Genomic DNA, 15,195 nt, shown 5'->3' on the forward strand with positions numbered 1-15,195 from the left:
AGCTGAGGACTTTTAGCACTTTTTTGGTACTGCCTTATTGCACAATAAGAGCCCCATGGCGCAGAGTGTTAAAGCTGCAGTACTGCAGTCCTAAGCTCTGCTTACAACCTGAGTTCGATCTTCGGTGGAAGCTGGGTTTTCAGGTAGTCGGCTCAAGGTTGACTCAGCTTTCCATCCTTCCAAGGTCGGTAAAATAAGTACCCAGCTTGCTGGGGGCGAGGAAGCATAGATGACTGGTGAAGGCAATAGCAAACCACCCCATAAAAAAACTCTGCCGTGAAAACGTTAGCAATGTCACCCCAGAATCGGAAACGACTGGTGCTTGCGTAGGGGACCTTTCCTTTCCTATTGCACAAAAGTTTTGAAAGAAGCTCCTATGTGATAGGATATAACTTTTGAAAGCTCCTATAGGATAGGATATAACTTTTGAAAGAAGCTCCTAAATATGTGATAGGATATAACTATCACCTGAAACTTGGCTTGCCATCTTCCCGCACTCCATATCCCTCATCTGAACTCAATTGGGTGGCAGGGTAAAAATGGGAGGGATGAAATGGCATCCATCAACACCACATCATTTCCAGCTGCATAACCAGTTTTTACCATAGAGTTTCAGGTGAATAGTAGAGAATCCCACAATGTGGTGACAGCACTTCTGATTACACAGCCAGAAGTGATGGCAAGGTTCTGATGGCAAGAACTGCCACCTCGTTTGCCAGCTGCCTACTTCTCCCACACCCATCCCAATGATGTTCCTTGAGCTGATAGGCAACTGAAAAATGTTGACCAAAGTTCTCCAATCCTATGATGCAAAATCTTTTTTTCCCCTTTCAGTTGCAAATGTTTGCACAAGCATAAACACAGATTTAATGGTGTTGGGGGTTTTAAAAAATCTTACACTTTTGTTTTCCTTATCAGATTTTTTTCTTCAAATATGGCATAAGCTTATCTCTAGTTGCCCCCCTTCCAGATCTTTTATCTGTACAAGAGAGGCCTATTCTGAATTAGACATAGATGGTATAAGACACTACTTTCAGTTTCAAAGTCATCATCAGTGAGCTGCAAGAGTCATAATCATAGAAACATTTTATATTTACATATAAAATATTCAGAGTTCAATCCTAAGTGTTTCTGATGAGAGCAGCTTAAAGGCGGGGGTCTGAGAGAGATTTTGGCTCATGACCTGGAAAGTCTCTACCTAACAGAATAAATAATACTTGTTTGCCCTGTCTAGGCAAGCCCGATCTCATTAGATCTTGGAAGCTGTACTTGGAAGGGAGATCTCCTTGGAATACCAGGACCAGGAGGCAGAGGCAGGCTGTATCAAGCTACTTCTCTGAATGTCCTCCATGCCTCCAATAGAGGTCGCTAGAAGTCTTCCAGGCATCCACACATGAATACACACACGCGCGTGCGCACACACACACACACTACAAAAAATACCCCCAAAATATAATAATATTTTTAAACACATATATAGGTAACATATTAAAACAACAGAAGGCTATTGTTGGTTGTTGCTGCTTTTTAATTGTCCAGAGAATGCCCTCCCCCCATGCTGATCATGCTCAAGCAGTAGCATTAAATGAAACCATCCACATCATTGAAATACATATGTTATAGGTGTACTTTAAAATGCTACAAAGAAAGCTTCACTCTTCTCAAGAAGGGACAACTTCTCTTTCCACATACAGATTTCAGATTATCTCAAAGTGATCACTGATTTTTATCCCTGCTGACCTGACCAGTGAAAAGTCATACTTTGAAGGCTGTGGTTCTCCATTCACTCATGCTACAGGGCCAAAAGTGTGCAATCTCTCTCTCTCTCTCGTTCTCTCTCTCTGTGAAAGAGAGAGAGATGGTGAGCCATAGTTCCCTCTAAATTGTGCTAAAGGGTGCTGGCACACAACATTTTAACAAGCAGCTCAAAGATTTCTGCTTCAACCCACAAGGCATTTTCCTCCATTGGAAACAACTGAGGATGTAATGGAGGATGGCACTTCCTTGTGGGGCCGATAGAATTGGACTCCTTGGCCCAATTTTTTTAAAACTTGGGGAGGTTTTTGAGGAGAGGCACCAGCAGCTATGCTGCAAATTTGTGCCTCTACCTAAAAAAAACAGGTCTCCCAAGCCCCAGATACCCCCAGATGAATTCTCCATTATAGTCTATGAGGTCCATTGACTATAATGGTCCCCATATGTCACAGATACTGTAGTGTTGTTAAAACATGGCAGTACAGTGAGTAATTGAAGTTCTTCTGTCAGGACAGCAGCTCACTTGTGAAAAAAAGGAAAGTAAGCTTTGAGAGACTAACTGCTGCCTACAGAATAAAATAGAAGTTAATGATATTCTCCCTTGCAGGTTTGAAATCAGAAGGGATTTACAGAGTCTCAGGGTTCACTGAACATATTGAAGATGTCAAAATGGCCTTTGATCGAGGTATGTATATCTTAACTTTACAAATGCCCTATTGCTTTTTCTGTACCCTGAGTTCAGTAGCATAACCAATGGTTTGAGTGTACATCCAGTAAAATAAACATTGATGGTATACACTTCTGATATTTTATTATTTATCAATTAGCATTTATCATCTATATTAAAACATTTGCACATATTGCAATAACAAGGAATAAAGTCAGATAATGGCATAAATCTACACCATGTGCTTTTCATTGTTGCATATTAAATTATCAGAGGAAGTTGACATTTATTTTTAAATAGGTGGGATTCAACAGATACTCTCACTGATGGCTTACAACCTTTCCCATGTTCTCCCTTGCTACAAATAGAGAGCTCTTTATGTATGAAAGCATGTGACCTGTCTACACAGTCTGGAATATACAATGTCAGAAGGGTATTATCATTTGCACACTTCATTCTGACTCACCGTCTGTAAGATAAGTAAGGGTAAAAATGATATTGGATTCTCTGGACTGAAAATCAGGCGAGTTGACTATTAATGTCACTGGTTCACTACGTTAGAGTAAGAATGAGAAGAATAATGTTTGGCTATTTCTATAGTGAATGAATGTAGATGCTGTAGAGCAACAGTTGCTTACTGTGCTATTATTGTTGACCAGTTCTGTTCCTGCTGGGCCTATAAAACATTCATTGTACCACTTTTCAGAGCTTTCATTGTGCTTTTGTTTGTCCTGCTTGGTACTACGCAATTCACATACAACAGTGAGAAGAGGAATTCACACAACCTGTATTTTCTGCTAGGAGGATGCTTTGATTTGTTTTTGTGGTCACCTTAGGGGGGTGATCCATTTACATCCTCATGTTGTAAGTAGTTCATCAGTCATTCTCAGACTGTGCCCCTCTACTCTGTGTTGTTTAGAAATAAGTTCACTCAAGTTACATTGACTTGTTGGCCTGTACAAAAGCCTGAGATGCAATCACGAGGTCAGGAGATCACATACAGCAGCTGTTGATGGTTAAACCCCCTCCCTCATGGCCCATCAGCCCTTTGGAGCAGCTGTTTACCCTGCATGTATGTTTCCCCAATGAAGGAGGGCAAGAAATATAGTATATGGTGCCACTGTTTTGATCCAGAATGAGCTACTGACAACGGGCTACCAGTAACTTGCCGAATACTGAAAAGTAGCTCATGTAGCCCCTACAAGATCCAGGTAAGGATCAAAAGACAGAATGCTCTTGCAGGTGGCAAAGACCCAGCAAGACTGAATCAAGTGACACAACCCCACAATATTTCTTGTTAAAGAAAAAAATTGGCAACTCCTGCACTACAGCTTCTGGACAGTGTGCAGCTTCACACAGAGAGCAGTTTCCACGCAATTGCCTCTCAGCTGTCCTGACCTGAATGGCCCAGGCAAGTCTGATCTAACCAGATCTCAGAAGCTAAGCAGAGTTGGCTGTGGTTAGTTAATACATATATGTATGTATGTATTTGAAATCTTTACCCTGCCCTACCCTGCAAGGGGAGTCAGGGTGGCTTGCGTAATTTCATACAACAATAAATAATTCTATAAAACATTACAGCATTAAAATAACATTAGCCAATTTAATATCAGCTCAGTAATTAGAATCCATTCCAGTGACCACCTCACATATGCCAAGGAGGGTAGCAGATTGTTTGATGAAGTAGATCCACACATGAAGTAGATCCACACATACTGATAACTTAACACTCTTGAAATATGAATTCTACACAATCAGTTGCAGTAAAGTTTAATCATAAAGATAAAATTCTTGAAACCTCAAATATTTCACTTAGTTCTGAAGAGGAACATGTCAGATACCTGTTGAATCCTGTATATTGTCTTCACTCCTAGCTTTTAAAAAACTTACAGGCTTTATGCCTTAATTCTACTCTCAGCTAGACAATTGCGTTTTAACCAAATATCTTTATGCAATTTTTTTTCAGTTTACTACGCTTCTGCTTTCTCCAATTATAATTTCCCCCCTACTCCCCACCTTCTGATTGCTGGCAGAGTACTACTACATAGATGGCTTCCGTCACAATACATGGATGTGAGACCACTAGGGAAGTCCAAATTAGATAAAATACTGGTATGAATGTATCATCAAAGGCAGAGCTACTCTGAAGTTTGGACTGATCACCGCATTCATTTCAGCAGCTTTGTTCTAATCAGTTGCCCCACTAACCCACCTCCCCACCTACATTTTAAGCTTTTTTCTAATTTTACAAAGAAGTGTTCAGTTCAGAATATGGTTCTGAATCAGAAGTTGTGTATTTCCCTGCCCTTCTCATAGCTCAAGACAGTTTACAAATTCAGTTGATAACAATACTCTTGAAATGTCTCCAGCCAGTTAATTCATAGTGATCTCCAGCAATGCCAGTTTTCAGAACAAGCAGTCCTTTTGGTGTATTGAGTTGTATTTCATAACATATTAACTAACAAAGGAGACAGATCAGCAAAAAATTTAAGAGTATTCTTAAGAGGTTTTTTTTTTTTAAAAAAAGAAGAAAATGGGCTTAAAATTCAGACAAATTACACATGTTCTTATCATGATCACAACATATCTTGAACGATACTTTCTATCAAAGTGAACCTCTTGGTGCTGTAATGTAGGATTCACCTTTCTAACTACCTTCTGCATTTTTTTCGTATGTTTTGCTTGGAGCAAGTTACGGGAAAAGAGATATGGATTCGCTTAAAGGTTTCCTCTAATACTGCTTGTTATGCTACCCTGTGAATGTTGTTTTTATTTAATAAACTGGTGACTTTGCCATCAAATGAAGGCCAGGATAATGAATGCAATGCTCTGCTTTACTGTATCTGGATGGATATGGATGCAGCTGCAGTTTCCTCTCCCCCCCTTCCAAAAAAAAAAGCTTTTGCTTTCAGTGTAGCACTTTAGTGCCCATTGTACTGCAATTAAATAGAGCTGTCCAAACAATGTTTCATAATACTAATGCTACCGTGCCAAGTAAGTGAGGATAAATATGAGGCTGGCTGGGGCAGGAATAAACATTGTGATGGGAGAAGTGGTACTGAATTAGAGTAAATTCTAATATATGGGTTCAGATCACTTTGCCATTTCAGATAGGCTTGTTTTAAAGATTCATCTCCAGTCCTAAGAAATAAATTGATTTTGACACAAAACTGTTCTGTGTATGATTGAGATGTTAAATTTCTGTTCATTCATACTTGTAGCTTCTGGTTCAGTTGCAATGTTATGAATATATTGTTGTAGACTATAGACCAGAGGTTCCAAAACTTATTTGGCCTAATACCCCTTTTTAAAAAAAAAATAAAATACTCAGCGCCCTTCTGGAAATCTACCTTCAAGAAATGGACTAAAAGATGCAATGACATATTTGCACACAGGGTAAACAAAGATGTTGTAAAGAAGACACTTTGAAGCTTGAAATTCTAACATTATTTTATAAAATCAACCATAGTAATATTAGCATTCACAGAGAATTTTTGAAATTTCTTCATAATTATTATCCCACCCTCCCTGCAAGTGAGTTCAGGGCAGGTAGCAGCAATTGAAATATAATATACAATGCATCACTTCCATCATACAGAACAATACAACAAAACCAATGAAGATAAAATATGCATGTAGAAGTAAACAGGAAAAGCAACAGGAAGTCTGAGTTCAATTCACCAATTAGTTCTGGCTTGCAAAACGTTGTGGTCAGTTAAGTCCTACTTCTCAGTCTTGCTCATCCACTTCTCTTCCAAATAGATTCAGTTCCAACAAACTGTCAGCCCTGCAGTCTCTAACTTGAAAAAATATACACACAGAAAATGAAGATAACAAAGGATCATATCAAAATAAAAATAGGGTACAATGGAGAAATGATCCATGGGTATCTGGGGCTCTGGGAGGGCTGTTTTTTGAGGTAGAGGCACCAAATGTTCAGCATAGCATCCAGTGCCACTACTCAAAACACCAAGTTTCAAAACATTCGGACCAGGGGGTCCATTTCTATGAGGCCCCAAAGAAGGAGCCCCTATCCTTCATTGTTTCAAATGGAAGGAAGGCATTTAAACAATGTGCAGTCATTTTAAATGTGATTGCCAGAACTCCCTTCAGAGTTCAATTGTGCTTGTCACAACCTTGCTTCTGGCTCCACCCCAAGGTCTCCTGGCTCTACCCCCAAAATCTCTAGATATTTTTTGAGTCAGACTTGGGAACCCTACTCCCACATGAATAGTTGGGGACACGCTACCTTTGCAATTTCTTTCATTTTGAAATCATTACTTACCATCAGCAGTCCAGAGATTAGAGCAGTATTTGAAGCAGCAGCTGTTTATCTCAGTCAGCTCCATGAGAAGTAAGGTCAGAGCATGGGAAACATGAAGTAATGAATGAAGCAGGCAGCCAGCAGTGGGCTCCTGGTTTCAAGCAACTCAGGAAACACTTAACTGCTTCCGGAATGACATGAAAGAATAAGGAAGTTTATTTGAAGAGGCTTTACAACTATGAAGATAGAGAGGGGGGGCTTCTTTGATGTAATGCCATTTGGTCATTGCTTAGTTTTTTGACTGTGTCATAGCTACAGGATTGGATTGGGAGGGCAGATTAGACTGCCATGGTGCCCCATCCACAAATCACAGAAGCCTCCTGTCAAGAAATTGAGTGTTCCATCAACCATGTGAGTAAGTGTTTGTCTGCAGCATTACCTGGAAAATGACAAAACCCAAGTTCTAAGTATTTGTGTGGGTTGCTGTCAGCTTAAGTTAGCCTAGAGACCATGTTCTTAATAGTAAACACTTGTAAAATAGTAAACACCTGTGAGCTGTCAATTCCAACTGACAGGAGGTCATCTAGTTTGACAGGTGTTTGACAGGAGATCTAGATGGCCCAGCTAAATTGGTTGTTTGGTACCAATGACAGGTTGCACAATTCTATCACTTTGACAGCCAGTTGGGATATAAGTGTATTAGTAAAATATCAAAACTCAAGAAAAGGAGCAGAAAATCAGTGCTGGTGCTAGGGGTTCTGCCGCTCTAGGCATGCCCCCCGTGCACTCCTAAGGGGGAGGATATTCTTTGCACATCGGTGATGACATCATCGCACCAGCCAGCAGGCAAGCCGAGAACCCTGGGTGGCGCACACAAGTGCTGCCGCACCTACCACTTTTCTTCACAGGGCAAACTTCTGTGCTTGTCAGAGGCTTCAAAAGAAGCCTCCAAAGAGTGTCCCATTTTACTGCTGCCCGCTGCTTTTGGGTTATCAGCTCTGACTAGTGCAATGAGAAGGTGCTGCCGCCCAGCCACTTTCAACCTAAAAGCAGCAGACAGCGTTAAAATGGGGCTCTCTTTGGAGGCTTCCTTGGAAGCCTCCAACAAGCACAGGCAACATTTGCCCTGCGAAGAAAAGTGGTGGCGCAGCAGTGCCGCCCAGGGCTCTCGGCTTGCCTAATGGCTCGCAAGAATGTGCCATATGGTCGCCTACCCTGCCTACTCCCATGCACTGCTCCTGCAGAAAACACTCTTGTGTCTGGGGCATTGCAGTTGGCTAAAATCAACAGAAGCAACCACCTGCGAACCAGAGAACTGTAAGAAGCTTGATGCTCTGCAGAAAACCTTATGAGGAGAAAGCTGCAGGTTGGAACTCTTCAGAGAAGTTTGTGCAATTGCCTCAGTGCTTCCACTGTCCTGACTTGAACTGTATTGCTGAAAGAGAAACTGTAAGCGACATTGAGAAGATGCTAGCTGTAGCAAGTACTAGCTAGGATAGTAAGGTTTTTTGTTTCGGTGTTTCTTGTTTATCTGTACACCTCTATTTGTTTTATTCTGTCTTGTAAATAAACTGCATCCTTCTTATGTTTTAAGTGGAAAGCGTTCTGGTCCTCATTACTAATCTAATTGGGTGAATTTGAACTAAGTAGCAGACAAAAAGGAACCCACCATTTTTGTTAATGGGAATTTTTCTCTAAATTAGAAATTCTGGATACCTCTCAGAAACGTGATGTTTTGACACCTACCACTATCTTCTCATCTTCCTTTATGCTTCCACCACCCCCTTATTTTTATTCACCACCACCCCAATTGCACCCAAGGCTATTTCCGCCCCCCAGGGGGCAATATCGCCCACTATGGAAAACACTGCTATAGACCTTACAATTTAACCATTGTCATTGGTTTATCTACAGAGATTCTAAAACTCTGTCCTCCTAAATAGAAAAGTTTTTAAAGAATTACAAAACATTTTCTATCATTTCATAAGCAGAATAAAAAAATTCATCATTTACAGGAGGGAGTAACTATACATAATGTTTATCCAAATAGGGAAAAAAGGAGATGGTAAGCTTCTAAGTCAGTAAGGCTTAGCTTGGAGGATATTTTTAAGGGAAATGCTCTGATCCTCTACAAGGCAACAGAGAAGCACCTACTCATTGAATGAGCATTGTCACACTTAAGTTATTGTGGAATAGCCCTAGACTGCTGTGATGTCTATAAAAAGGTAAAGGTACTCCCCTGTGCAAGCACCAGTTGTTTCTGACTCTGGGGTGATGTTGCATCATGACATTTCCATGGCAGACTTTTCTACGGGGTGGTTTGCCATTGCCTTCCCCAGTCATCTGCACTTTCCCCCCACCAAGCTGGATACTCATTTTACCAACCTCGGAAGGATGGAAGGCTGAGTCAACCTGGAGCCAGCTACCTGAACCCAGCTTCCACTGGGATCGAACTCAGGTCGTGACTCGTGAGCAGAGAGTTTGACTGCAGTACTGCAGCTTTACCATTCTGTGCCATGGGGCTCTTTGTGATGTCTAGAGGGGCTGCCAATAACTTAGTTCCTGCCCCAAAACCAATATAGCCCGCAACATAACTGCTGGAGTTTCAGGGCATATAACAGAGGGACAACAAGAGTCTGCTGAACAGACAGGCTGAACCAAAATCAAGAAGGGTAGTGATAGGCTATAGTTACTACACCTTTCATTCTCTAGTTTAAAAACTATGTATAGTTATATTTGAGGAAATACCTTTCATGTCTAACATTACTGAAAACAAGGGCCTTTTAAACTGTTCTCCTTTTCTAGATGGTGACAAAGTAGATGTCTCTGCCAACATCTATCCAGACATAAACATCATTGCTGGAGCCCTAAAGCTGTATTTCAGAGACTTGCCGATTCCTGTAATCACCTACGATACTTATTCCAAGTTTATAGAGGCAGCAAGTAAGTACTGATGCATATAACATTTTTCATTTATTTTTTTGACATGGAAGGTTTTATATCAAATGCCATCTTTATCAAATAAAGACACAAAGCATGTGATGCATATTTATAGAGTGAGTGTGCTAAGAAAACACTTTCTTAGGAGTAAGCCCCATTGAGTAGATTTTAGGGCTCCATTGCGTATCCGTTGTGTTACACCTGCTATGCAGGGAAGTATCAACTGAACTCCATTAGTCTAGTGAAGCAGAAAAACCACATAAGCTTAGCACCAGATGGAGGATACAACTAACAAAGCTGTTTTACCAGTGCAATGAGCATGAAGTAGAGGGATTGGAGACTTGCTCCCCTTGCCAGTCTCCAGTCCCTCTACATCATGCTGTTTCCCTTACCAAACTCACATGCAGTACCTGGACTTCTGTTTTGTTTTATTACAATAGATTAACAAGGCTATGATTCTGCAATTATTACTGGCAGAAACAATCTTAGGAGGAATCTTATGCTCTCTTGAGGGCTCTAACAGTGAAGTATTATGCTTGCACAATCAGATGATTCAGATAACGTATTCCCATTGGCCAATGAACAGCACCAAATGATTATGCCTACCTCTTCCTTCTGAGCCCCTACCACCAAGAATAGGGTCTGAGCAAACCATATGTGCCTGAACGAGGACATTGATCTAATTGGTGTTTCCTATGATTGGCTATGAATAGCACTTGCTAAGGTGGGGATATATACCTCTTCTTGTTTCTTTGCCTTGTGAGAAAATGTGCAGAGTTTGATAAGTCAGATGATGGGCCTTTTGATTTACTGGACACAGGTTGTTTCATTGGGTTATAATCCTATAACGGACCCTTTTAATTTTACTCTAAATAGCTCTGCTCGATGGAGGCATATAACAAAAGGGGAATAGAGGTGAGGCATACAGACTCATGGAAGACTGCAAAGCACCATCACCAAACTGTTTTCTGTCTAGTACTGTGTGGTTAGTGTGCTGCTCTGTGGAACAGAATTCTAGTCAATTTCCTCTGACATCATTATATCCAATGAACTACATGCAAGACAAAGTATGCAGAATGAGACTTTATTGCCTGTTCCCTTTCACTATAGTCTACTGAACCCCTTCCCCAAAATTTTGTTCTTGGAGATCTTTAAGTGAAAGGGAGGACTGGCAAAAACTGCATACTCCCTTCACCAAGGGAAGGGCACTTCCATTACTGGAAAATGATGGTAGGCTACAAGCCATTGTTGTTGGCATAATACCCAAAAGCTTAACATTGCTTTCTAGTGTTTGGGACATTTCTGTGTTGTGGGATTGGAATGTATGCCCACTATTTCTTATTGGAGTGCTAATTTTCACTGAGATACCAGGTGGTTCCTGGTGCTGTGTTTTGCAAGGTTTCCTATCTTTCCACAAATGGTACTCAGGCTGCCTCTAAAAACAGTAAGATATGCCTCATGTAGTGTAGTGGTAAGACTGTCTGACTAGGATCTGGGAGAACCAGGTTTTAATTCACACTTGACAATGAAATCTTATTGGGCAACCTCAAGTCAGTGACTTTCTCTCAGCCTAACCTACTTTGTAGGGTTGTGAGTATAACATGGAGGAACAGAGGCTAATATCCCTTTGAGCCTTTTTATGGAGAAAAGCTGCAAAAGAATGGTTGTCTGCAGGCTGCCTTTGTTTTATCTAGGGATTTCCAGTCTTAATAAGTATATTGTGAATCTTTACTGCTCATTGATCAAAGGATACCAGCGTTCAGACTGCACTCTAGAATGCTATAGAAAGTCTTTCAAGAACTACTGTTAAAATGACATTTTATATATTACTTTACTTATTACATGTTTATCCCACTATTCCTATAAGGAGTTTGGGGTGGTGCATATAGGTCTTTCCTCCCTGCTTCATGTTACCAAGAACCCTGTTTGACAGAATAAATTAAGGAACAATCAGTATTCCAAGCCACCCAGGAAGCATCATTGAGGAGTAGAAATCTCAACCAGATTTGCCAAAATCCTTGTCTGACATGATAGCTACTGTGCCACAATGATCCTTAATATGTGCCATTTTAATTCTAATTCTAGACCTCTAAGTGCAAAGGGGAGTTCACTGCACAAAGATTTAGATTCTTCTGTGAGTATACAAAGCAGAATAAACTTCATCAGAACTAGCTTTTTACAGTTCTAAAACTGCAGATATGGATCTGGATTTCTTTATTTAAAATATTTGTTTTATTTGCCTCAGAGCTCATATAAGTCTTGTGTTGTGTTACATAGAAATCTCCAATCCTGATGAAAGGTTAGAAGCGGTCCATGAAGTGTTGATGTTGCTTCCTGCTGCCCACTATGAGACTCTCAGATATTTGATGATTCATCTCAAAAAGTAAGTTAACTTGCATGTAAAATTATAGTTGGCCATTTTTCTTGCCAGGTACAGAAGTGTGCTACAAAGTGTGTTTAAACTGTTATGAGATTTTTGGAGGTATCTAACTCTACTGTATCACTCCTAGTGGTCATCACTAGTGGGCCTCCTCTCCCTCATACTCAGACAAGCCTCTGTCACACCACAAAACCAGCAGCCTGCTCCAGAACTGCAGGGGCACTTGGGTTCTTCCCTATCTCTTGCAAGACATCTGGGGCCTTCTGCTCTCTGACCAGGCCCCAATCATTCTGGCCACAGCTCTTTGCCTCACCAATTCCCAGTAGTTCAGCTGGCCACTATTTCGTTATTGTGACAACTCGCATCTTCTGGCATTGTGAGCTGGCCAGCTTATACCCCCACACACAACGGCCTTAGAACCCTAGGTAATAAAAACAGAGCCATGGCCCTGTTAGAGAGAATACCCAGGAAGCCTAGTCCAGAGTACTTCTAGTTCAAGTTCTTCCCCCAACACCAACATCATGGAAGAAATTTCTCCTTAGACAACCTTGTGTCTACAAATCTCCTGTGAAAATGGCTGATGTGTTAAAGAAGTTCAGATAAAATTTTATTTCTTAGTCATGAACATATAAACAAACAATAATCGGGTGACAAAGAATGTTAGCAATCAAAGTTAATTCTGATTCAGATTTATAGTAGAGTCACACTATTATTTTTGGAATTAGTTGGTTGCTGTAATTATACTGATAAAATCAGACAGTCAGCTGTCTAAATCCAGTCATTCTCTGAGGCCATGTGGACTTGTCACTTAGAGTTTCTTGCTCTCAAGGGCTTCTCCATTTATTTTATTCTGCATCAAGTCAAGGAGGAGTGTGCACAGAATTACTGTCTTCAGTGAAGCAAATTTGGTAGCCAAATGCTTCATCAGTATATTAAAGCATGCATTTTAATCCATCCTGACCTAAATCTTTGGCACAAGAAACTTTGGAGCACTTAAATAATGGCTAAACTCTCTGACAACATTAACCAACTAGAACATCCTCTCTCTTGTTCCAATTTCTACACTGTCTGGTTCCCTATTCTAGAATATTTCATTTAAGAAACCATTCCAGATATAATTAATGATCGTTCCTTATGGTAGAGCCTTATAATTAGCTACCGTAAGTGGTTAGAGTTCAGGAATTACATGAGCTATCAGTACATTTTCATTTCCACCTCTTATTTATGTGTTTGAGTGTACTTTTGTTCATTACGTTTTAAACTGTTGATTATTTGCCAATATCTGCAGGCTATCTGAAATATATATTATGTAATTTGAAATATGATAGTGCTTAACATCATATCTTTAATCTATATATTTTGTAAAAATGCAATAAAATGTATTTGAAAGAAAAAAAATATTTCAAAATGTTTAGAGTTGATAATTACACTGCCTCATACTTTATAGTAACTTTCCATCACAAACTTTGCTATTACAGTTGTAGAAGCACTATACATTATTATTCACCCATAAAGCAAATTATAACATGGAAATGCTGCAAAAAAAAAAAATCTAATGGAGATATTGTTTTTTTCCAATTTAGAATTACCATGAATGAAAAAGATAATTTTATGAATGCTGAAAATCTGGGAATAGTGTTTGGGCCTACCTTAATGAGACCCCCAGAGGACAGCACCCTTGCCACTCTCAATGACATGCGGTACCAGAAGCTGATTGTGCAAATATTAATAGAAAATGAAGATGTTTTGTTTTAGACAAATGAAGGAATAAATTCAAAGTCATGTGCTATGAAAGTCCAAGTTTAAAGAAAAAACAATTTCCTGGAAGAGCAAGAAAAATGGGTAGCACTTCACTTTCTGCTGTGTTGCAGATGAACGCCAAAACATTTAGTAAAGTGTATGTCTCATAGACATATACCTCTTTTATATTATTATTTAAGAGAGAACAAAGGTCAGAAAAAATCCTCTTGCCTTGTATCCTTTGACTTGTTTCCAGTGTGTAGCTGTGTTGAAAGGTTACAGGCTGTTCTACTATTAACTTATTAAAGGACACAAATTTTATGTGGTTATTTAGATCACTGAAGCAAAAAGGTACTGTTAACCTGATCCTCGAAGAACTGTTGCTGGCATGATTCCTATTTCAAGAACAGGATTGCAAAACAGTTTGTAGGATTGAAGATCCAGGCCTAGCGCTAGGGGTTCTGGCACCCCAAGCCAAGCCCTGTGACCCTCTTGGACTCTTCTCTTGCGCTCAAAGTGCACGTGGCCCAATGACATCACCGTCATGACATCATCAGGCTGCACACGCTTTGTGTGAGCGCTCAGCCTGGCCCTCCCTCACTTCAAAGGGAGTCAGGAAATGGCCATGGTCTCTTGCAAGCTCCCTCTGAAGCGGGAGAGGGCCAGGCAAGGGCTGGTCGGGTCAGCAGGGATGGGAAGTGGGAACCTGCAGCGAAGTGGCGCCTCAGGCAGCTGCCTACTTCTCCAACTCCCACACACCGGCTCTGTGAAGATCTACACCCAAACAAGCAAAGGTAAACCATGCATGGAAATAGGTGTCAACTTACAGCTCATTTGATATTGCCAATTCAAGAGAGCTATGAGGGAGACAGATCTACAGCTCATGAGTTTACTTCCACACTGATTTATCAGCGTAGTCTAGTCTACCATTGCTGATCTAAATCCACAGCTGAAACTTCAGTTACCTGTTTTGTTGGAATCCTTATGCAGATAGAGTTGCAGATACACACCCCACTGCTTCATACAAAGAACTCTATATCATAGCCATTATGTGAAAATAAGTGTTACTCATCACAGTGAGATTTATTTCTCCACGATGGCCCTAGGTAAGAGTTCTAGCCATGCATTCATGTTTTCAGTTTTCCTCTATGCATACTGAATGTTGCCCTTTTATAGAAAATAAAAGTAAATTTGGAGTAGCTGGGTTGCAGCAACTTTTTATGCTCAGACAAAGCTCCATAGAATCAGGGGCTTACCAGTTCTCTTTCTATGAAGTCTAGAATGCTTTGCATGCATAACAGGAAATTCTAACTGCATGGGGGCATTTCCATTCATAAAAGAGAATTAAAAGGCAACACAGGATTTTTGATCTTGTCCATTATATTTAGGGTCAGGATGTTTATCAGTATTCGTTGTATCAGGATATACAATTTCTATTTAAGGCATAAT

The 15,195-nt window shown here is 40.3% G+C and overlaps 1 protein-coding gene across 1 annotated transcript in view; it reads left to right on the forward strand.

The window, feature by feature from the left end:
- Nucleotides 1-14,067, forward strand: part of CHN2 (chimerin 2) — a 213,430-nt gene extending 199,363 nt beyond the window's left edge. Inside the window, exons 10-13 of the mRNA XM_060248726.1 lie at nt 2,363-2,440; nt 9,492-9,629; nt 11,904-12,009; nt 13,590-14,067. Coding sequence (XP_060104709.1) covers nt 2,363-2,440; nt 9,492-9,629; nt 11,904-12,009; nt 13,590-13,761 — 494 coding nt within the window. The 3' untranslated portion in view covers nt 13,762-14,067. The remainder of the gene's footprint in view (nt 1-2,362; nt 2,441-9,491; nt 9,630-11,903; nt 12,010-13,589) is intronic.
- The last annotated feature ends 1,128 nt before the right edge of the window (nt 14,068-15,195 follow it).

The sequence above is a fragment of the Heteronotia binoei genome, chromosome 10 (assembly GCF_032191835.1).
Source record: "Heteronotia binoei isolate CCM8104 ecotype False Entrance Well chromosome 10, APGP_CSIRO_Hbin_v1, whole genome shotgun sequence".
NCBI classification, from domain to species: domain Eukaryota; kingdom Metazoa; phylum Chordata; class Lepidosauria; order Squamata; family Gekkonidae; genus Heteronotia; species Heteronotia binoei.